We start from the raw sequence: 24,072 nt of genomic DNA on the forward strand, positions 1-24,072 counted from the left end.
TATTTAAAGCTGGTATTTCAATTTTAATATAATTGGGGATTTTTTTTTGGGGGGGGGGAGTAATCACAGATATTTTATTTTATACATTTTAAATACATCATGAGAAGGGGCCTCTAGGTTTTTAACCAGACTATCAAAACTATCAAGACTATGATACAAACAAAAGTTAAGAATCCCTATCCTAGAGTGAATTCTAAGATCTTCACCTTTGAGATTAAAAAATTAAAAACTGGAAAGATTAAATGACTTGCCCAAAGTCACATAGGTGGCAAATTACAGCCAGAATTTGAGTCCAGGGCTCTTCATTATAATTCTAGCCCTCTTCCTGTTCCAGCATACTTGCTTTCAATTGAGTTAACAACAAAAAAGTTACAGGTTTTGTCTTCACATTTATATTAAAAATATTAATATTATTATCTAATAAAAGCAAAATAAATTTCCCCTTCACCAGGAATTTAAGTATTATTCTCTCTCCGATCTTCTGTATTCACTAAGTAAACACCTGCATTCACGATGTAAACACCAGAACACTTTACAAACTAGACAGTGAAATATAAAAAGAAAGGCACTAATTTATTCTGACTAAATTCTGACAGTATTCCTGGAAAGAATTTAAGTAGCATCAATAGATTACATCCAATACCAATTTTGGTATTGAATGTAATATTAAATAATGTTAAGTCATCTACTTTATAACAAGGTCATACTTTCAAAAGACAATAAAGTGTTACAACATTACAAAGTAATTTCCTCACTTCACTTGAGGTAGATGGGCAAGTTTTATCATTGCAAGTATTCAGATATCAGCAACTAAACCTCAGAAAAATGTAATGATTTACTTACACTTCAAGATTCAAACACTGATCAACTAATTCCACTTTCCTCCATTGACTACTACAAGTTTATGAACTGTGACACTATACTCATATCAAAACCAAAGGTTTAAATTCTTCAAATTACAAAGAAAATTCAGGAGTACTAAAAAGGAAACATAGTAATCTGGATTTTCAGGATTTTTTCCCTGGAAAACTAGCAAACTCAATGGGCTCAAGGTGATATACTTTATCACATAAAATACATAACAGATGAAGATAGGGAAAGATCACCAAGGACAAAATGTCAGTGAAAGAAAAATTGTAGTCTTCATGAACTGTACATTTAATGATTTAGTAGTCATGTCTATTCTTTAAAAAAAAAAAAAAGGTTTTTTAGAGCTATCAAAACACAAACACACACTGAAGTCATAAGTACAAAACAGAGGCAATACAGTTTGATCTGAAGAGTCCAAAACTTCATTAATGTATTAAGTCCAATTTTATCTGTAGAATAAGAATACATAAATTCAAACTCAAATAATTTGTAATTTGTTGATAATTTATAAATTCGTCTAAAATTCCCCTTTATAACATCTATGAAAAAAGGATAAGCTAAATTAATTAATTATGAAAATAAGGTTACAGAATAAATGTTAAGCCCTCCTAAAAAAATTTACAATTATTATCTAGCTATAAAATCTTAAGCCACTTAACACATGATCCATAACTATTTATTAAAAGAGATCTTGCAGGAGTTAAGAAAAATCTGTCATGATATTATTGTGATAAACCTCAATTTTAAAAATCTCTAATTTAGACTACCTTTCCTTTTTCTAACTAGATTGAATTAATGGGGTTCTGCAATATTATAAAATAGATTGGGAGAGGAGGGAAAGAGAAAGAAACTGGAGAGAATGCCAATTAGTCAAGATAACTCTGGAGGGAAACATTAAAAGAAATAAAAAAACTTCCCTATCTTTGACAATATTAAATTATCAAGAGAAAACTGGTATTCAGCTGTTTATTCTAGATCTCCAAAAAAGGCCCAAACATAAGAAAATGATGAACAAATACATCAAGAGAGTATGGTAATTTCACAAAGATGAAAAACTAGGGGAAATGTTACAAAGTAGTAGTAGTTTTGGTTACTGCAATCATGATCTTAGCAATTAATAATCATTAAGTATCTACTGTATTCAAGGCACTGTGTCTAAGTGTTAAGAAAAGGAAAACAAAAATAAAAGCTTCTGCCCTCAAAAAACTTACATTCTATATAGAAAACATGTTCACACATTAAGTAACTTTCTCACTTCCATCCTTTCAAATTTGGAACTTTTCAGCAAAACAAATCACAAACTCTAGTTTAAGTAGAGGGTAGCTGCCATTAACTGGAACAATGGATCATTATTAGGAAGGAATACATTCGATTTGTTTCTATAGTAATAGAGATAGGTTTGTGCATAATTTAAACAACTAACTTGTCACCATTACAATCTACAACATGAGTTTTCAAGGAATCTGATTAAAAATTAAGAATGTTTACAGAACATAGTAAAGTTAAATGATTCATATGGGAATTGATTCTATTACCTTGATCTTATCAATTTTTCAACTTAATCAAATAATTGAAAATTTAAGAAAAATGTAATTTTAAAAATTTTCCTTTCTTGCCTTTTCAAATAATTGTGACTATGAATTCACATCATTTTCTGAAGTGAAACTCAATTTAAATTTAATTGTTAAACTGAATTTATTTTAAAGTTATTATCAAAATCATTTTATTCTTAACTTACCTGCCATTACAAAGAAGCCATCGAGCAAGAGAATAGTGAGGTAAAATCTTCTGCATGACACTGGCCATTACCATGGTAACAACCAATTGCACACCTATCACACCCTGTGGAAAAAAACAAATTACTAATAAATCAATGCTCAATTAGGGGAGGCAATAGAGATTTGTTGAGTTTCCTTGCATGAATGTTACATAACCTTCAAATATTGTTTTTAAAAACACTTTATAGTAAAGGTCTGTATACCATAGAAATCTATTATAATGTTAGGTATTCTACATTTCTCAAGTAAAAGTTGAAAGATTTAAGGTTCTCCTTATTTTCTTCCATAATATGTTATCAAAGGACCATATTCAAATATAAGCAATAGTCAAGGGGAGCCTAAATTTAATAAATAATTTACATGTACAGATATCTAGACACTGTATGAAAATTTTTCTGCATAAGTAATTTTTAATAGAGTTTTATTTTTCAAAATATATACAAAGATAGTTTTCACCATTAATCTAATTTTTTTTCTCCATTTCTCTTCCTCTCTCCCTCCTTAGACAGCAAGTAATTTAATACAGATTAAACATGTGCAATTCTTCTGTTTTTATTTTTAATTATAGCTTTTTATTTACAAAACATATGCATGGGTAATTTTTCAACACTGATCCTTTCAAAAGAAGGCATAATTTTTAAAAGCATTTTGTTTTTTCAACTTATTCTTTTTAATCCACTAAGGATGGCAAACTTTTCCAAAATGACATGCCAATCCAATTGATCCCGTTCTTCTGGAAGATACAATTTATCAATTTCAGTTAGTAATCAGGAAATGGTATAAAATAGTGCTACTAGATAAGAGACACACCATCCCCAAACCCTGATGCCATCTTCAGTATACATGACACTGCTGATTCCTTTCCCATATACTGACTGGAAGACCAATTACTACATAATGAAATTCTATATTATGTTAGCCCTTGATAAAGGAGGCAAAAGCCAATGATACACCAAAATTATCACAATTCCTGAAATTAAATTTCACCTAAATAGCAATCTTATAGTATAATCAATATTATAAATGATAAAAGAGCAGAATTCAAGGAAAGTTTCTGTATAAATTTCATACTGAACATAAAGAACTTCTAGGTATTTTTAGAAGGTGACTTTTGTAGCAAATTTTAAATATATCTTCTGCTATCTATTAAACTTCCTTACAACCCAAGTTTATCATATCAAAAGAAAAAAGCACATACTGAAAATCTATTTGCCTTTGTTGTCCTATTGGCATATAATACATCCAGTCAATGTCCCGGAGCACAAAAAAAAAAAAAAAAAAAACTGGCTGACCATGCAACTTAAAAGTTGCCTTTTTATTGGTTCAATATCAATCATTCAACATGTCAAATAAGGTTTTATATGTTCTAAGTAAATTGTTGTTCTGTCTCTATAGACCAGTTTTATGATAATTTGTGTATCTTTATCTTAAATTCTTTTTAAAAAAACTATCTTTTGTTATACATGGTGCATGCCAGCACCTACAATAGGTAAAACCAAAACATTTGAAAAGTCAATAAGAGTAACAAAGACCAGTGACAAAATATGTCTATAAACCTATCTAAGAACCATTTCTCCAATATAAATGAAACATAATGTAACAGCTATCTCCAACCTGAATTTATTTCTGAAGATCCTAATGTGCAACAGATTGTATTAGACAATTTCAAATAGTTTCATGGTTCTGACAAAACAAAACCCAAAGAATTTTAAAATCTCAGACTTTTAAAAAGAAAATGTCATAAGACGAAACAATTCCTCAAAATACTTATACAAAGTATAAAAGAAAGTAAACCATCACTTTTAAACACCAATACAACTACTGTGGTTTAAAATATAAAAAAGAGAAAAGTAAATCAAAGCACCAGCCTAAAATCACAAAACCAAACAAATTGATTGATAATAAAAACAGTTGAGATAAATGAAAAAAAAATTAAGACTTTCTGGGTAATTGATAAATTTTATTAGTTAAGCTAAATAATATAAAAAAAAAAATTAATAGGCTATTGGTTTCTCTGGCCAAAGAAAAACTATGGAGACACAGAATGCTTTAAAAACTTTTGAAAAAGAGGATGCACTCTAATGAGTGAAAATTAACCTTGATTGATGAATGAAGACTTTTAAATAAGGAGATAGGATGAAAGCCTTCAGATACTCCATCTGTGAACATGGCTTGATCATGAGATATAGCTGCTTCTAGCAACCTGGACAAAGAAATTCAGCTCTACCCAAACCAGTCTGGTTGGTTTTCTCCTTCATAAATGGATCACCCTGAAGTCTCTCTAAAGTAAAGAGGGCATAGACTTGATGCTGAGGGGCTAAAATTCAACTGGATTAGATTCTGTTTACATTCTAAACAAAAATAAGATCTCCTAGTTGGGTGTGGTCTAATCCAAGATTTGCATGTTTCAGAGGATTAGTTCAATCTCAAGAATCAGCCTTGTCCTTCAGAAACTAGCTGACTGACCTACAGAAGCTGGTTCCTGAATGAAAAAATAAAAAAGCTGGATCCTAACTAATAATGTGAGGTTAATATGATAGAAAATAGTTTCTCACCACAAAAATAATATACTAAGAGACACAGAAAAAATTTTTGATAAAACAAAATTTCCATTCCTTTTAAAAAAAACTTTGGGAAGCATAAGAACAAATGGAAATTTTCTTAAAATCAGTAATATTTATTTCAAACAAGTGGTAATGAAGAGAAACTAGAAACCTCAATAAAATAAAAGGTTAAGCAAAAATGTTTATTATTACCAGAAACTGCCAGAAATAGAAGACATAGCAGTATGATATGAAAAAAAAGGAAACTGAAGGAGTAGGATTGGGCGATGAGGAAACAAAACTATCACTTCTTGCAGTTAATATGATAGAATACTTGAAGAATCCTAAAATCAACTAAAAAAAAAAAACTAGGTGAAACAATTAACAACTTTATCAAAGAATAAAGATATAAGCCTACATAAAAGTAAGTCCACATAAATCATCAGCATTTCTACATATCAACAAGATCTATTAGGAACAGTCTATCTACCAAGACAATCTCAGGATCCATATGAAGATAATTATTTTTTAAAAAACTTGTAAAATAAAGACAGATGTAAACAAGTGTAGAAATATTCATTGCTCATGAATGATCAAATCAATAGAATAAAAAAGAAAAAATTTATAATTCTATCTAAACTAATTTACTTATTCAGTGCCATTATCAAACAAATCACTAGGAAAGTGGATTAGCAGTACTAGGTTTCAAACTATAGTGATACCTCAGCACTCTACTTCAAAACTGGTATTTGAGACATTTTAAAGAGAAAAAAAACACTTCAACATTTGCCATCTGCTCCATACTTGTCTCACTTGTTGACTGTCTTGGTTGAGTAGTAGGGATGTGAGATTGGCCAGGAATATTGCCCAGTTCCTGCTGCTGCCACTGCTACTGTCCTCAGCCCTAGGCAGTTCCTTCCTAGCAAAGGCAGCCCTACGCAGAACTGTCATATTGGAGCCCACAATGCTGAGGATGCTCATGTCAGGGAACAGGTTGCAGGGAAGTTCCTGAAGGATGATGTTGCAGCATGTAATCTCCTGGCTTCCAAAACAGTAACATTGAAAGAGCTGACATGCTCATCAGGAGGAAGAGCAGCAGCAGTGGGAGCCCAGGAAAAGACAGCAAAGGACACAAAAGCATAGCTATAGCCTCCTCCTTCACAATGAGTCCCTCTGTCCCTTACCCCACCACCCTGCTCTGCAGCCCCAACTTAGACTTTGTGGTATGGGGAGAAATTATAAAAGTCAAGAAGGGAAGAGTTCCAGACTGGCTTATTTCTCCACAGCTGGAAGCCCTACTTGCCCAATTTCCCAAAAGGGCAAGTGCCACCTGGTACATTAGTACAATTATATCACTACTAAGGTATTTAGGGGCTGAGAGGACTTGAAATAAATGGACCCCATCTTTGACCATCCTTGTGCATCCCCTGCCTTCATCACTCCTCCATTAAGACTAACAACTGAGGCTGGTCCCAAGATCCTCCAGAGAGCTAGTCTGAACGGTATATTTTGGCACCCCAGCATGGAATTCTAGAAAGCACAGTACATTTTGGCACCTCAACTTGAGGCTCTAGAAAGGACGCTACACATACCTTTTTGCCACTTACATCTTGCCTTTTGGAACAATTAATAATGAATACCAAGGTACCACTAATGCAATGCTACTGTGAATTGGTCCATTCATTCTGGAGAACAATTTGCAGTATGCCCAAAGGATTACAAAAGACTGCATATTGTTTGACTCAGTAATATCTAGGTCTGTATCCTAAGAATATAGAAGAAAAAGGAAAAGGACTGATAAGTATGAAAAATAGTTATAGTTACTCTTTTTGTGGTGGTGAAGAATTGGAAATGTGGCTAAGGATACTACCTAGAGTCAGAAAAAACTCAGTTCAAATTTAGTCTCTTACAGTGTGACCCTAAGTAAATCAATTAGCCAGTCTGCTTCAGTTTCTTCATTTGTAGAATGGGATTAAAAATAGCATCTATCTCCTAGGTTTGTTGTTAAGGACAAAATGTTATATTTATATTTGTAAATCACAACACAGAAGTTGGCACACAATAGGCTGTTTATTGTCCCCTTTCCCATTTATAATTTTATCATTAAAAACAAAATGAGAAAAAACATTTACTTAACAGATCATTGTTTGATAGGAAATTTAGTCACATCAGTCATTTGAGAAATATTTATATTTAGGCATAACTTGTGTCTTGAACTCCAGAACCCCAATACCAACCAACTCTTTGCTGACCAATTCAACTGAATGTGCCATTGACATTTCAGAATCAAACAGCAAAATATTTCTATTCCCCCTGTCTCCTGAGGCAAACATCAAAAAAGAAAACAAACAAATAAAAACAACCACTACCATACAGGCCACTTCAAGAGATAGGTTCTTCCTTCATTTAAGATCTCCAAACAAAGCCTGGTAAGTATGCTGGAGTAGAGAATCTTTTTAAAACCTGTATTAGACCACACATATGCTGAGAAGTCTTACAACTATGAAATTCTATGATTCTATGATCCTTCCAATCAATAGGATTTCTGACTTGATTCCCTGATTCTTTCCCCTACCTCACCCTCCACCAATATTATATATTCAATATATATATTTTTTCCAATTCTTCTGCCATCCACCTCTCACACCCTAATCTCATAATTGTCATCCTCATTTAAATCCTCTTTACCCTTTGTGGGGCTCCCTATACTAATATGCTAATTTATTCCCCCAATTTTCACCTTGTTCTCCCTCTAATATGGACACTGTATTTTCCCTACTCAAAAAAAAACAAACAAACAAACAAAAAAACCTGTGTCTTCTATTTATTTCTGAGTACAAACTCCTCAGCCAAGTATTTATTTAGAGTTTTATAAAAGAAGAAATGAGTAAATATTTCCTACTTAGAGATCTTTTAGAATACAAAAGATCATAATGAAATAGCCTCAAAGAATACATTTTTTACACATAATGAAAAATACTCATAAGCAGCATGCAATCAACAATATTTAAGGCCAGTGATTCTCAATTTCACAGCAAAAAAAAATTCACAGCTGTGACACCCAGCTAGGCAAAGTGCTTGACCTGAGTTCAAATCCTACCTTAGATATTTATTATCTGTGATATCCTGGAAATATCACAAACTCTATTTGCCTACTTTTTCTCAACTACAAAATGGGATAATAACAACACATCTTCCCTAAGAGTTATTAGGGCAACCACAGGGCATTACACATAACAGGCACTACATAAATGCTTATTCCCTTTCTTTTCCATCCTAATACAGCCTCTGTCCTAGTTTAAGCTCTAAACATATATTGCAAAAATATCCTAATTGGTATTTCTGCAACCAATTTCTCCCTCTCTCTCTAATACATCCTCCATACAAGGGTCAATTTGATCTCCCTGAAACACAAAGATCTGACAATATCATTACCCTACTTTAAAAGCTTTAGTAGTTCCCTAAAGATTCTACTATCAAACATAACAATTTATATTTAGTTTTCCACAACTTAACTCATACCTATGTGTGAAAATTTATTTCATATTACTTCACTTAAAGTATTCTCTGTTCTAATACTTATCTGCTAGCTGTTCCCTATACATTTCTCACTTAATTCTTTGTACAATCTGTCTATTCCCTATATATGGAACTTGCTTTATTTCCACCTCTCCTTTAAAAATATATATCTTAGGTGCCACTATTTTAAATAAGGCTTTTCTTAATTCTTTATCCCCCGTGAGTGGCCTCTCTCTCTTGAAAATACTTTTTATTTACTTATCTGTATATAATTTCCCATTAGACTTGGACAGGTAAGGACAATTTCATTTTTAGTTTTTAAATGCCCTCTGTCTAACACATGTTATGGCTATTGTTCAGTCATTTCAATTGTGTGTGACTATTCACGATCCATTTGGGTTGTTGTTTTTTTTTTTTTTTTTTTTTTAAAGATACTGAAGAATCTGAACTGAGGAAGTTGAGTCTTCCTGATTCCAAGAATGACACTCTTAAGCCACTGTGCAACCTAGTTGCTTTATACACAATAGTCAATAGATGTTTCTTGGATTTAATTACATTAACCTAAAAAAATTAATTACATATACCATAAACTTAATGAAGAAGTCATGTGTGTATGTATAGACACACACACACACACACACACAAAATCATGCAGTTAAACGTGTTAAAACAATTAAACCACACTATACTAAGAATAGAGCAAACTTACTTCACATAAAAATAACTGCTAATAATTAAAATATAAAAACCAATGGCCTAAACATGTAATAAGTATGTTTGTGGCGAAAAATCTGAATATTATTGTCTCAACTAAGTATAATATGTTAAATACAATGTTATCTATGTTAAGATATCGATAAAAAAATGATGGGTTTTTTGATAGAAAATTATTGTGGCTGTCACTTTGAAATCTTAAAAAAAATTTCAAACGGAAACTAGTGACATTTGACTTCAGGCAAAAAGGGATAAAAAGAGAAAAAAAATGGATATGATAGAGATACTTCTCTGTACAGAAAAACAGAATGCTTATCATCAATATATTATGCCAGCTATGTTTTGTCACTTTTAAGGTATTCAAATTTATGCTATGTATAGTTTTTTAAAGGAATCGCGTCTGAAATATAAAAACAAACTAGTACCAAAATACTATTTGTACCTCAACAATATAAAGGAAATATATGGATCTCTTGGCTACAAATCAAATGTTATACTAATTGTTGACTGCTTTGGCTAACAGATCTTATCTTGATTAGAAGCTACTTGTAATCATGAATGAAATTATTGGTAGCTCAATAATATATATGAAATTTACTAATATACTACATTTCACATAAAAGAGCCAATCTCAGTCTACTCTATATGTAAACATTGTGACCAAGGGATAAATAAAGCTTTAAACAAGAGGATAACACCTAAATTTGCCATTTGTTAACTTTAGATAGAATCTACTTGTAATAGCATTGTACTACTTTCCATATGTCCAAAATAAGCAGATTTACCATATAAGCAGTGCATGAAAAAAACAAACAAAATTTTAAGTAGAAAAACCTATTTGATTAATTTCATTCTTTCATATTTTAAAGCTAAATATTATAATTAATAACCACAATTATATATTTAAATAAAATAAACCTAAAATTTCAGCTTTCCTCTATAAATATGATTTTGAAAAGTTAAAAAAGCAAGACAAGAAAATATAATAGAATATCATTCATTAAATATTAGCACAATCAAAATGATTTTGATGGATATTAAATTTATTGTCAGGACTTAAATATGGATTTTAGATAAAACTACCAAGAAGCAATGGATTGTGTACTTTCAACTTTACCACTGACTGTGCCCTTGAATGAATACTTTATCTTTGCATTTTCTTTTGCTGTGAGTTAACAGACTGAATTATATGATTTCAAACTTTACAACAATAAATATTATATAATTTTAAGAATTAAAATGAATTTATGAACTGTCTTAGAGAATCATGTGCTATTTCTGAAAGTGATTTTTTTTCTTTCCTCCACTGATTCTTTTTAAAAAATTGAAATTTTATTTCTGTCAATATAGAGAACCTCATAAATCAATTAATTAACATTCATTAAGCCCCTACTATGTATCAGGAATTGTGCTTAGCACTGGGAATAAAAAGGGAGGCAAAAAAATAGTCCCTACCCTAAAGAATTCACAATATAATGGATACAATATACAAGGAAATATACAAACATAGAGATACATACAGAACAAACACAAAATAAAAGAAGGAACGCAATAGAATTCTTGTATCAAGAAACAAAAAACATTTCATGGAGAATCAAAATGTAACTCTAAGAACAATGCAGGAGCCATTAGGGCATTCCCCATCCCCTGACCTATCCCCCTCAATTAACCTTCATGGGTGGAGGCAGAAGGGGGAGGGGCAGTGACACAATCAGCACCATCCATGCAGGAGCTTTGTCCACCCCCTATGACAAGACTATAAAAGGCACTAGTTAAAGCTAAAAAAGAAGGACAGGATATATCTGATTTAAGAGAAGCATACTTTGTTTGACTCTTCAGGTCAAGAAAGGAGAAGATACACTTCTTTTGATCTGGAAATTATAAAAGATTTGAAAAAGGGTTGCTCTTTAATCAATTAGCAGGTAAGGGTCAGTATGCGGATGCTTTAGCACAAATTAATTACTCTTTGATAGCATATGAGCAAATTGCTGCTGCTATCAAAGCATGGAGCACTCTCTCAGGAAAACAAGATAGAGGGGAAGCCTTCGCGAAAATAGAGCAAAGTCCAAATGAACCATTTGCTAATTTTGTGGGACGTCTGCAGGCAACTGTCATACAAACTATTGGTGAAAATGAAGCAACAGGAATTACAATAAAACAACTTGCTAGAGAAAGTGCTTATGAGGTTTGTAAAAGAATCATACACTACACAAAAATGTGCCTTTAGAGGAGATCATAAGACGCTGTGCCACAGTGGGCACAAATGTCTTTTATACCCAGGCTATGATGCAGAACATAGGAAGACAGGATCCTTCTTGGCAAGGAACTTCCAGAGAAATTCGTCAATGCTTTCAATGTGGTAAAGTAGGGCATCTAAAAGCTCAATGTTGGCATAGCAAAGAGTGAGAGAGGACAGGGTGAGAGAATAAAACCCAAAACCCTGTGTCCAAAATGCAACAGAGGCTTCCACTGGGCCTCAGAATGTAGATTGACCCAGGGAAATGAGAGGCGGGGCCCTGCTCCAAGACCTCAAAGAACAGGTGGGGCATGATGGCAGCGGAGGTTACACTTTAGAACTTCAGTACTCTGATATGATCAATCAACCAAAAAGCAATCCAATGGGGAAAAGGAATTACAATTGGGGAGAATACAGGTTTTATAACCCAACAGAAGAACAGTGTCTAGTGAGAGCAGCTTCAATATAATTTCCAGGTGATGTGGAAAGATCCACAAAATGGTGAATGAAAGGGACCAGATAGGCTAACTGCTTAGGGAAGAGGGTTTGCTTGTATCTCTACAGATGGAGAAGGAGTCAGATGGGTGCCAACGAGTTGTATTCTCCTTGTCCATCAGAGAGAGACAGAAAAAGAGAAAGAACTGGAAACAAAGGAGAAGACCTAAGAAACATCTGACACAGAAAGAACATGGCTGATATTGAGACTGTTGCAGGACTTTAAAACCCACAGGTATCATTGGATTCCCTGAGATGAAAAATTGTTGATAAGACTGTTGCAGAACTTCAAAACCAGCAAGAATCATTGGATTTCCTGAAACATGATAAACAAGTGCAGGACTTCAAAGCTTGAAGGAATCCAATGATTCCCAGACACATGAAGTAATGGACAATAGATTGGTTTTGGACTATTTCTAGAACTTACGGACATGTATAATTCCTCATGTTGATTCATGTTGTTTGTTACATCACTACTAGTCTGTGTTACTTGTGTAATACCTCCCATGTTGATGGATTTATGTATACCTGTCTCAAGTGAGACCCTTCAGAAACCTGCAAATCAGGTTTGACTCCCCATTTCCTTTTGGTGTTTTCATCTCCATTCCTGAGATGTCAGGAAAGGTGGTGATTACCTCCTTTTTTGGTGTTTTCAACCCCTTCTCTGAGAAGTCAGAAAGGGTGTGATCATCTCCTTTTTGGGGTTCTCACCTCCCTGAAAAGTCAAAGAGGGCATGACCACCTGTGTTCTAAAACAAAAGAAAGTAGGAGATGTAATGGGCTAGAACTCTGTACTTTCAACAAGAATTCTTGAAAGGTGTTAACTCAGTGGAATTGATGAGACAATAGTGATTAATAGTTCTCTAGTTCAGTACATGCACTTAGTACTTAATATAGTTCTACAAGATTGACACCTGTTCTATAAGATTCACACCTACAATGGTGTAATTATAATAGAGTATATAAGCTGGGACAAATTCAGCCAGAGACATTCATTCCATCTCCCACCTTTGTGGTGGCTGGCTTGTCCTTCATTTCTCCATTGAAACCAAGTCCTATTTGAAAGACTTCTAGAAACTAGGCTGGGCCCTACGCAAGAAGAACAGACTGTGAAGGAGTCCCTGGCTATTCTCGTGGTGATTACTCTGGAGAAAAGAAAACTAACCAGAACATTACAGTTGTGTACCCAAAATGTTCCACCAATTAACCTTTTTTTGTTGTTGTTGAGGCAATTGGGGTTAAGTGATTTGCCTAGGGTCACACAACTATAACCTATATATTTTTTTTAAACAACATCAAATTCCTAATAAAAAATGCAAAGAAAGTGAACCAGCTCTACCAAACCTAAAACTTCATTATAAAGCAACAGTCATCAAAACCATGATATTGGCTAAGAAACAGAGTAGTGGATTAATGGATAGATTAGGTTCATAAGCCATAACAGTCAATGACTCTAGTAATCTAGTGTTTGATAAACTCAAAGACTCCAACTTCTGAGATAAGACCTCAAAATCTGACAAAAATTGCTGGGAAAATTGGAAATCAGTATGACAGAAACCACACATTGACTAATACCACCCTACCCTATTTCACGACAAGGCCGAAATGGGTTCATATTTTAGACATAAAGAGTGACACTATAAGCAAATTAGTTGCTGATGATATGATGGTATACTTAGAGAACCCCAGAGACTCTACTAGAAAGTTATTAGAAACAATCCACACCTTCAGCAAAATTGCAGGGTATAAAATAAACCCACATAAGTCATCAGCATTCTTATATATCACTAACAAAACCCAACAGTTAGAGATACAAAAAGAAATTCCATTTAAAGTAACTACTGACTGTATAAAATATTTAGGAATCTATCTGCCAAGGGAAAATCAAAAACTTTACGAGCAAAACTACAAAACACTTTCCACACAAATTAAGTCTGATCTAACCAACTGGAAAAATATTAAATGCTCTTGGATTGGGCGAGCAAATATAATAAAGATGACAATACTACCTAAATTAATCTATTTATTTGGCGCTATACCAATCAGACTCCCAAAAAACTACTTTGATGAACTAGAAAAAATAACAAAGTTCATATGGAAAAAACAAAAGGTCAAGAATTTCAAGGGAATTAATGGAAAAAAAAAATCAAATGAAGGTGGCCTCGCTGTACCAGATCTAAAATTATATTATAAAGCAGCAGTTACTAATTTAGTTTCAATTGATCAAAGATGGGCAGAAGCAGCTACACCCAAAGAAAGAACACTGGGAGATGAATATAAACTGTGTGCATTTTTGTTTTTCTTCCCGGATTACTTATACCTTCTGAATTCAATTTTCCCTGTGCAACAAGAAAACTGTTCGCTTCTGCACACGTATATTGCATCCAGGATATACTGTAACCTATTCAACATGTAAAGGATTGCTTGCCATCTGGGGGAAGGGGTGGAGGGAAGAAAGAGAAAAATCGGAACAGAAGTGAATGCAAGGGATAATGTTGTAAAAAATTACCCTCGCATGAGTTCTATCAATAAAAAGTTATTAAAAAAAAAAAAAAAGCAAATTAGGAGTACAAGGAATAATCTCTCTCTCAGATATAAAGAGAAAAGAACCAATACAACCAAGATTAGAAGGGAAATAGAAAGCTGAAAAGTAATTTTTACATCTAGTGTTTCTGATAAAGGCTTCATTTCTAAACCATATAGAAAACTAATTCAAATTTACAAGAATACAAGCTGGTCCCCAATTGATAAATGGTCACAAGATATGAATCAGATTAAGAAATTAAAGCCATTTTCAAACATATGAAAAATGCTCTAAATCACTACTGATTAAAGAAATGCAAATTAAAACAACTCTAGAGATAACACTTCACACCTCTCAGATTGGTTAAAGTGATAGGAAAAGATAACAATGCATGTTGGAGGGGATATAGGAAAACTGGGACACTAATATATTGTTGGCAGAGTTGTGAACTGATCCAATCATTCTAAAGAACAATTTAGAACCATGCTGAAAGGGTCATCAAACTGCATACCCTTTGATCCAGCAGTGTCTGGTTCTATATTCCAAAGAGATAATAAAAAGGGAAAAGGACTTATGTATGCAAAAATGTTTGTAGCAACCCTTTCTATACTGGCAAGAAACTGAAAGTTGAGTGGATGCCCATCAGTTGGGGAATGGCTGAATAAGTTAAGATATATGGATGCAATGGTACAGTATTATTCTATAAGAAATGATGAGCAGGCTTATTTCAGAAAAGCCTGGAAAGACTTTCATGAATGGATGTTAAGTGAAATGAGCAGAACCAAAAGAACATGTACATAGTAACAAGATTAAGTGATGATTAACTGTGATGATGACTCTTTTCAACAATGAGGTGATTCAAGACAATTCTAATAGAACTGTGGTAGAAAAAGCCATCCACATCTAGAGAGAGAGAGAGAGACTGAATGTGGATCAAAGAATAATATTCTCACTTTTTTGTAGTTATTGTTTGCTGGCTTTTTTTTTTTTTTCTTCTCATGGCTTTTTTACCCCTATTGATCTGATTTTTTTTGTGCAGCATGACAAATGAGGGAATATGGTTAGAAAAACTGCACATCTAATTTATATTGGATAGTTTGCAGTCTAGGGAAAGGAATGGGAAGAGAAAGGGAGAAAATTTAGAACACAAAATTTTACAAAAATGAATGTTGAAAAAACTACCTTTGCATGTATTTGGAAAAATAAAAAGTTTAGAAACAGATACTGATATATTTGCCTTCCTATTCAAGTTTTTTATTGTTATCATCCTCAAGACTGTTGACATTTGTTGTGCTAGATGAATTTTATTATTTTTTCTAGCCACATAAAAATATTCCTTTGATAGTTTAATAAGTAAATTTAGGTAGTATTATAATTTTTGTTATGTTGATTAACCATCACGAATTAATGTTTCTCTATCTTAATTTCTGCAAGAGTGTTTTATACTTTGAATTCATATAGTTGCTGGGAATATCTTGGTAGTCATATTACCAAATATTTTATGGTTTCTGTAATTATTTCAAAAGGAATTTCTCTTTCTAGCTCTTCCTGCAGTTTTTTGTTATAGTATTACAAGGATGCTGATGATTTATGTGGATTTATTTTATATCCTGAAACTTTACTGGTTTTGTTTTGATTAATTTTTGGAGTAACTATAGGATTTTCTAAGTAAATCATAATGTCATCTAAAAAAATTGATACTTTGTTTCCTGAAATGGTCAGCAAATATTAAGTGACTAGTAAGTGCCAGACATTATGCTAAGTTCTAGGAATACAAAACAAAACAAAACAAAAAACAGTTCCTTGTCCTCAAAAAGTTCAGTCTAATATAGAACACAGAATGTAAACATTTATAGATAGGCTATATATTTATCTTTCTTATGTTATTGTTAGAAGTAGCATTTGTAGTACTATGTTAAATTTAAGAAATGATAATGGTCATATGTTTTTATCCCTGATTTTATTAGAAAGAACTCTTACTTTTATCCATTATAAATATTGACTGATTGGCTGTTGTCTTTTGTCCTCAAAGAAAACCAAAATGACATCACTGTTAGTCAAGTTACCTGTCCAACTGTGGCTGATGTGAATAATACAAATTCAGAATTCTCTGCCACAGGTCAGACATTAATTTTTCTTTGCTCACAGAGGACAGCACCTTCTCTAATGAGGGCACTCCATGCTGGACGATCCTATGCCACTGTCTACCATGTCCTACAACCAAATTTAGAGTTCTTAAGAGAAACCTTGAGAGTGTCCTTGCATTGCTTTTTCCAACCACCTTGCAAGCACCTGCCCTGTGTGAGTTCTCCACAAAATAATCTTTTTTGATAGGCGTGCATTTGGCATTCCAACAGAATTGCACTTTCTGCAGTAACAGTTGGAACGATTGGCAATTTAGTTCAAGTAAAAACGTCAGGGTCTGTTATCCTACCCTACCAGGTGATCTTTAAAAATCTTCCTAAGACAATTCAAATGGAAATAATTCATAATTCAGTTTCCTGTCATGGCACTGGTATTCTGTCTAGATGTCATAGATATACAATAATGAGGTTAGCACAACAGGTCTGTAGACTGTTGGTTTATTAGTCAATCAAATACCTCTCCTCCCCCACATTTCTTAGGAATTTCCCAAACATTGAGCTAGCTCAATCTCATTATCAATGTGGACATCCCCAGAAAGTATAGTGCCAAAGTAAGTGAATTTTCTGACAGTATTCAAAATGTCTCCATTTGCTATAACTGATGATTCCACATATGTATGATGAGTACTTGTGTTTTCTTGGTGGTGTTAGGCTAAAATTAGTACCATATTCTCTTTACCCATGTGCAAAAAAAAAAAAATCACTGCATCAAACATTGGCATTTAATAGACTATGTGATTGTAAGAAGAGGCAGACAAGATATGAGAGTAATGAAGGCATTGTGTGGTGCAGAATGCTAGACTGATCATAGATCAACTCACATAAAAACTATTGAGGAACCAAAACTAGGTGTTTATGAGTTATGTGTATTAATATTTACTTAATTAGAAATTAAAATGTCTTAGTACTATTATAAAAATAAGTTTTAACCTTACAAGTTATTGGAAAAGTATCAGAAATCCTAGGGATTCACATTTTGAGAACTATTGCTTTATGTATTTCACTAGTATTTAAGTGGGCAAAATATTTCTGATGAATTCATTTATCTAATAAAATTATTCTGATATAAATTTCATTTTAAAAATGAACAATTTGGTAATGTTCCTCTCTTTTTAAAAAACAAATTAACTAACTTTATTTACTAGTTTTTTTTAAAGCAGCTTTTAGTTTTATTAAAGTCTTTTTGCTTAGAACTTTATTAATCTCTTCAATTCTTGAAATTTCTATCTTGTTGCTTATTTGAGGACTTAAATGTGCTATTGTTTAAGATTTTTTAAGTTACTGACCCAACTTGACTCATTTTTTTCTCTTTTTGGTTTTTCAGTTTACAGATATAAATTTTTTATAAGAATTGCTTTAGTGGCATCCCTTAAGCAATGTTGTCTCATTATTGTCATTTTCTTTGATGAGATTTTTCGATGATTTGTTCTTTTACCCATCAGTTCTTTGAATCATGTTTAGTCTCTGATTAATTTGTCTCCAATTACTGAATAGAAATTATTTCATTATGGTTTTACTGTCCCCTAGTCATTTTTTGTACAGACACCAAGTACAAGTGAGTGGTATGAAAAACCTGTTTCCATTATTTAATCAGCAAAGGATTTATCATCTCCAATGAGTTTAAAAGTAGTACACTAAGTACTAAAAATAGTACAATAGTACAATCACCTACTTATAGTTTTCTAGGCATTTCTACCAACTTTTCCTTTAATTATTTAAATGCTCTACTATTTGGTATACATAATTAATGCTAATTTATTCTTTGTATTAACTATACAATGTAATTTACCTGCTTATCTATTTTTTTAATCATGTCCATATTTGTGGCATCTCAATCTCCTTCTGCCACTATGCCTTTCCTTCACCTGAACATGAGATTTTGCTCAGACCTTAATTTTGACTATGTGAATCTCTGTGTTTCAAGTTTGCTTATTTCTTATAAACAACATAATTTGGAATTTCATTTTCTAATGCATTCTATTCTTTTCATTTGATGACTAAGTTTATGTATTCATATTCGGTATTATGATTATTACATGTTTCCTTCCATCCTATCCTCTTAATTTTTTTTAATACATAAGGAATTTTTCCTTAAGTATATCTGTCACTTATAATCTATAAAAGGCAACTAGATTTGTGATGTTGGGCAAGTCATTTAACACCTGCTTGCTTCAGTTTCCTCAGCTGCAAAATGGGAACAGCCACTTATTTGTGAATGTTTTAAAAATCAAATGGGATATTCATAAAGAACTTAGCATAATGCCTGACACCTATTAATGTTTGTTTTCTCCCTATAAATGAAATAGCCTGCTGCAGCTCTTTTCTTTTCCTTTATCCTCATTTCAAAGTTTTTCTCTTAACTTTTTTTTGTTTCCTTTTAATCCTCCCTTCAAATTCCTACTTGTGACATAAAAATTTTTTTGCTTAAAATTCCCTTTTACCTATTCTGTCTTCTATTTTATATTCTTCTCTTCCTTGTCCCTGCCTCCTTTTCTTTTTTGAATTTAAACTATATTCTTAATTTTTCATATAAATTACTCTCCATTTTAAGTTCTTATCTTTCACATTTTGGAATTCTGTATTCCAAACTCACCTCTAGCTTACAATAGTAGCTGCAGAGTCTTGCATGAATGTGGCTCCTTTTTTGGCTGCTCATAGTATTTCTTCTCCAGAAGCTCTGGATTTAAGCTATGATGTGATATTCCTGGAGTTTTCATTTTGGGGTTTCTTAAATGAGGGACAAGTAGATTGTTTTTATTTTTACTTTACATTCTGGTTCTAAGAGTTCTGGGCAGTTTTCATTTATAATCTTTTTCTTTTTTTTTGGCAAGGCAATCAGGATTCAGTGATTTATTTGCTCTTGGTCAGTGTCAAGTATCTGAGGCTAGATTTGAACTCAGACTCAGATTTGAACTTTCCTGACTCTAGAGCTAATACTCTATCTACTATACTATCTCATTTATAGTTTCCTGAAATAATTTCCAATTTTTGTGGTAAGGGTGGGTGATGTGTAAGTTGCCTTGATTTTCAGGTAGTTTGTTAATTCTCGTATTATCTCTTCCTGAAGTTTTCTGGATCAATTGTTTTTAATAATATTTCTTAAGACTTTTCTTTTTTCAGTGCTTTAATATTTCTTTTTATATTCCCAAATCATTTTCTGCTTGATGCAACCAAATTTTCAGAGCATGCAGTTCTTATGTGAGATTGTCCCACTGTTGGTCCCAAGGTATCAGTAATCCTGGCCATTCTTTCCTAATACTTTATCACTTGTACTCTTCTCTTTAGTGTTTATGACCAGGACATTTTTCCCCCTAAGGTTTTATCTGAACTTGTAACGGGATTATTATTCTCACTTGAATTTACTCTATGGGCATCTTTCAATGTTTATGTTACTAGGGTTTTCCTTGGCTTGGTCATCTTATCAGCCTCACTTTCAAAGTAGGGGGTGGGGATGGGGAGGGAAGCATTGTTAATAAATAGCATGATCATGGTTTGCCTAATGCTAAATGATAGTTAAGATTAGGTACTTGCTTCAAGGGAAACCAGAGCTACTTATTTAAACTGCCTGGGACTTCCCTTTTGCTGTGCTGGCTTACCAGCTTCAGAGACATCTCAATCTCACTTAAAAGTTTTTCTCCTACATTGGGCTTAGGCTACTTAGTGTCACACTTAATCTCACTGGGAGTTCTCTAGATAGAGCTGCTCCCTTTGGAAATTCATTGGGATACAGGGATATCCCAGATTGCTCTTTGCAAAAATCCTGTCTCCTACCATTGACCTTAAGGTCACTTGTACCAAGAATGCTTTGATCACAATTCCCATAGATTGTCTTGTACTATTTTCTATCTACCTAATTTTGTCTCTTTCAGAGAGCCCCATTGAGGGCCCTAATGGATACCTGGACTAGGTAGAGGGATCTAGGGACAACTCTTCTTATTTCATTTTACAATGGTAAATTTCTAAAACTTCATAGCCATCATTTGAAGAGGATTTACTTTTTTACTTTCAGGCATGATGCTATCTTTCTACAATCCCACAATCATTTTTCCATTTAGCTACAACTTCCTTTTGTCTTCTGATTTCATTTATCACGAAAATATAGATAACAATATTGATGTGGTTCAGATTTCCCCTTGGTCAATTTGTAGGTCAATAGATAAAAACCTCACATTAAGTGAAATAACTATGTTCTAAAAACAAAAGATATCCATAAAACTTTTTTTAAATCTTGCATTAAGGTGACCAATAGTTAAAATTACAGACAGCATAAAAAATTAATTGTTAGCCCCTTAAGATCCCCATTTCTACTATTCTATCAGTGTTTATTACATAAGAATCAAAAAGGGCTACAGAGAACTGAACATCATTTTTCTGTTGTTACTACAAGAGTTAATTATCAGATAACTGAACTGGAGAAGACCTCAATTAATTCAAGTCGTAATTTTACAGACTAGGGAACATAAGACCCAAAGAAGTAAAATGCCTTGCCCAAGGTTACATAAATAAGTCGAACTCAGGTACTTCTGTTAAAGTCATGGGATTCATTCTTGGTAAAGAACGAAAATCTCTTTATGCAATGAAATCTTTACATTGAGTCATCTGTACTTGAAGAATTTCTAGCTTAATTGAAATCTACCAGTTCTTACTTCAATCAACCAGCAAAGTCCAGGAGCTATCAAAGTCACCACTCCACCACAATGAAACATCAGAGTAATACACAGACTTTCAAAAAACCCGACAAAGCTAGCCAAAAGATTGATAAGAATAAAAGAACCACATCTGTAAAATTTAGAAAGTCTAAGAATAGAATATAAAATACTATTATAAAATATTCAACACATTAAAACAGAATAATTAAGATATAAAATAGAGGCAAACACCTGCTAGAATTTATGTATTGGCAGGGAATTTGGGCTGGTTGATTGCTACATTTTCTCTTTCTATGATTCTATTATTTCCTTCTCTAATTGTTGTTTTTAATTGAAAGCTTCAGTCACTATTATCAAGAATGAGAAAGAAATCAGTATTCATCTTGAAAAGCCAAATCAATCATTATGGGCTGCTAGGTGATTCAGTGGATAGGTAAGAATGCCAGGCTTGGAGTCAGAAATAATCATATCTGGCCTCAGATCTTTACTAGCTGTCTGATCTTGGGCAAGTCACCTCACTCTGTTTGTGTAGTTTCTTCATCTGTAAAACTAACTGCTGAAGAAAATGGCAAATCACTTCACTATCTTTACTAAGAAAAGCCCAAATGGGGTCATGAAGGACATGACTGAAACAAATGAATAACATGTGCAAGGCACTGGACTCTACACTAAATATACAAACACAATGAATGACTGGAAAAAAGATATAAGGAAAATTTTCTCTCTTCTTTATCCTCTATATTGTTGTTAGCAGTAAAATTCCTCATAAAATCAGGGGATTATGTGCTTACTTTTGGGAAAAAACAGAGAGGAGGGGAAATTAATAGTATACTGTGTTGAACTGACATAGAAATAATATACCTCTTTACATATTACATATTCTATCTTAATGCAACAGAACACTGTATCATCCTTCACTAAAAATTAAATTAAATTTTTTATTAAGAATTTTTTTAAAAGATTTATATTAAAATCACTTTTTCATAAAAAAATAAATATGTTCTCAACATTTCTTCCATTACTTTCTACTAATGAGAAAAACAGTCTGATTGTTTTGGTCCTTAGTCACAATTCTGTAAATTATTTTATTTCTTTTTCAAAAAAATATTTAAGAGATTAGAGGATTCATATCAACTACTTTTTGTATCTATAATATTCAAGGCTGGCATCACTGAGGGACAACATAACACATGAATTTGAGACTTCTAGCATGGAGTCTCTGTAACAGTCCAGAGGCCCAACCATAATCATAAACTGGGGATGGAGGGAAGAAAAGGAGGAAATCAACTTCTTTCCCCGCTAGAAATCCCCCAAAACCTCCAGTAAATACGCATAGTAGAATTGTGGAGAGATTTCTTAGAGACCTTCCAAAATTTCAACAATTCATTTACAATTTTAGGGAAGATTAATTCTTCAAGTCACTTTACTAATAATGATATCTAGGAAGAATGGATAATTCAGGATAAAAGGGAGGCAAGCTCTTTGTGATTCTTCTCAAAAATAAACTTTCCAAAAGAAATTTTGAAAAAAGGAACTGAATAAAAAAGTAAATAAAAACCAACACAATTTGAGATGATAAATGAGGTTAATAGAGTACAAATTAACTGCAAAATAAGTATTATTATGTATTATAATAAAACAAAAACCATTTATAATGGCAAAAACTAGATACCTTACAAAGTGTGTCATAAGACCCATCAAAAATGTATATTAACAATTAAGACTTGAACATTTGAAGAGAGAGAGAAAAGAGAGGGAGGGAGAGAGATTAACAAAAAAGAAAAAGAACAAATATGCTGCTATAACGATATCAAGATGAAATTAGACCTGGCTCTGGTCTAATCTCCAAACAAGATTTTCAATATTGAACAATTATATACATTTAACTGTAGATATATGAACTGAGGATAATTCTCCATCTTGTCCACTACAGCAGTTGATGCAAATCTTTTTTTATTAAAATTTGAGTCACATACCCAAAAGCCACAATTATGGCAGATGACATAGTCTATAGAGAAAATTGAAAACATTCAAGAAGAATGCTTTCAATTCATTTCTGCCTCTTCAAATTTTTCAATAGACTCTTCTTCCCTGCTACCTCAGAGCATGAAGTATTCTTATTTTTTGCTAAAACGACCTACTATTAGGACATTAGGAAATATTCTGTTTTCAAGAGCTAAGACATAATAAACAAGCAAGCTGTGTCCTCAGCTTGTTGATAACACTCCTTTGAGCTCACTCTCTGATCTTACCTTCTGGAAAATGTTACCAAAGGTTTAATGAGTTTATAGGATACATATAAGATATATATGACTTAGATCCATATTTCGCAGCAGATCCTGGCCTGAAAGCTTAAGTTGCTGCAACACAAGTGATCAATCACATTTCCTCATATTCTATAAACAATTCCTGTGCTTATAATTGCTTAGTGAACTGAACCAGGTACTATACTCCTTTTCCTGACACACTAACTATGGTTCTGTACGTTGCTGAATAATTACAAGACTCAATGACCCTAACAATTTGACATAATCACAAGACTCACTAATTCTAGTAACTTAAGAGACTAATCCTACAAAATCCAGTAATGCTTGTATTTG

General features: G+C 32.8%; 1 protein-coding gene across 1 annotated transcript in view; it reads right to left on the minus strand.

The window, feature by feature from the left end:
- Positions 1 to 24,072, minus strand: part of TMEM161B (transmembrane protein 161B) — a 109,816-nt gene that overhangs the window by 73,094 nt on the left and 12,650 nt on the right. The window contains exon 2 of the mRNA XM_051993198.1: positions 2,609 to 2,712. Coding sequence (XP_051849158.1) covers positions 2,609 to 2,712 — 104 coding nt within the window. The remainder of the gene's footprint in view (positions 1 to 2,608; positions 2,713 to 24,072) is intronic.

Source organism: Antechinus flavipes, chromosome 1 (genome assembly GCF_016432865.1).
Source record: "Antechinus flavipes isolate AdamAnt ecotype Samford, QLD, Australia chromosome 1, AdamAnt_v2, whole genome shotgun sequence".
In the NCBI taxonomy this organism is placed as follows: Eukaryota; Metazoa; Chordata; class Mammalia; order Dasyuromorphia; family Dasyuridae; genus Antechinus; species Antechinus flavipes.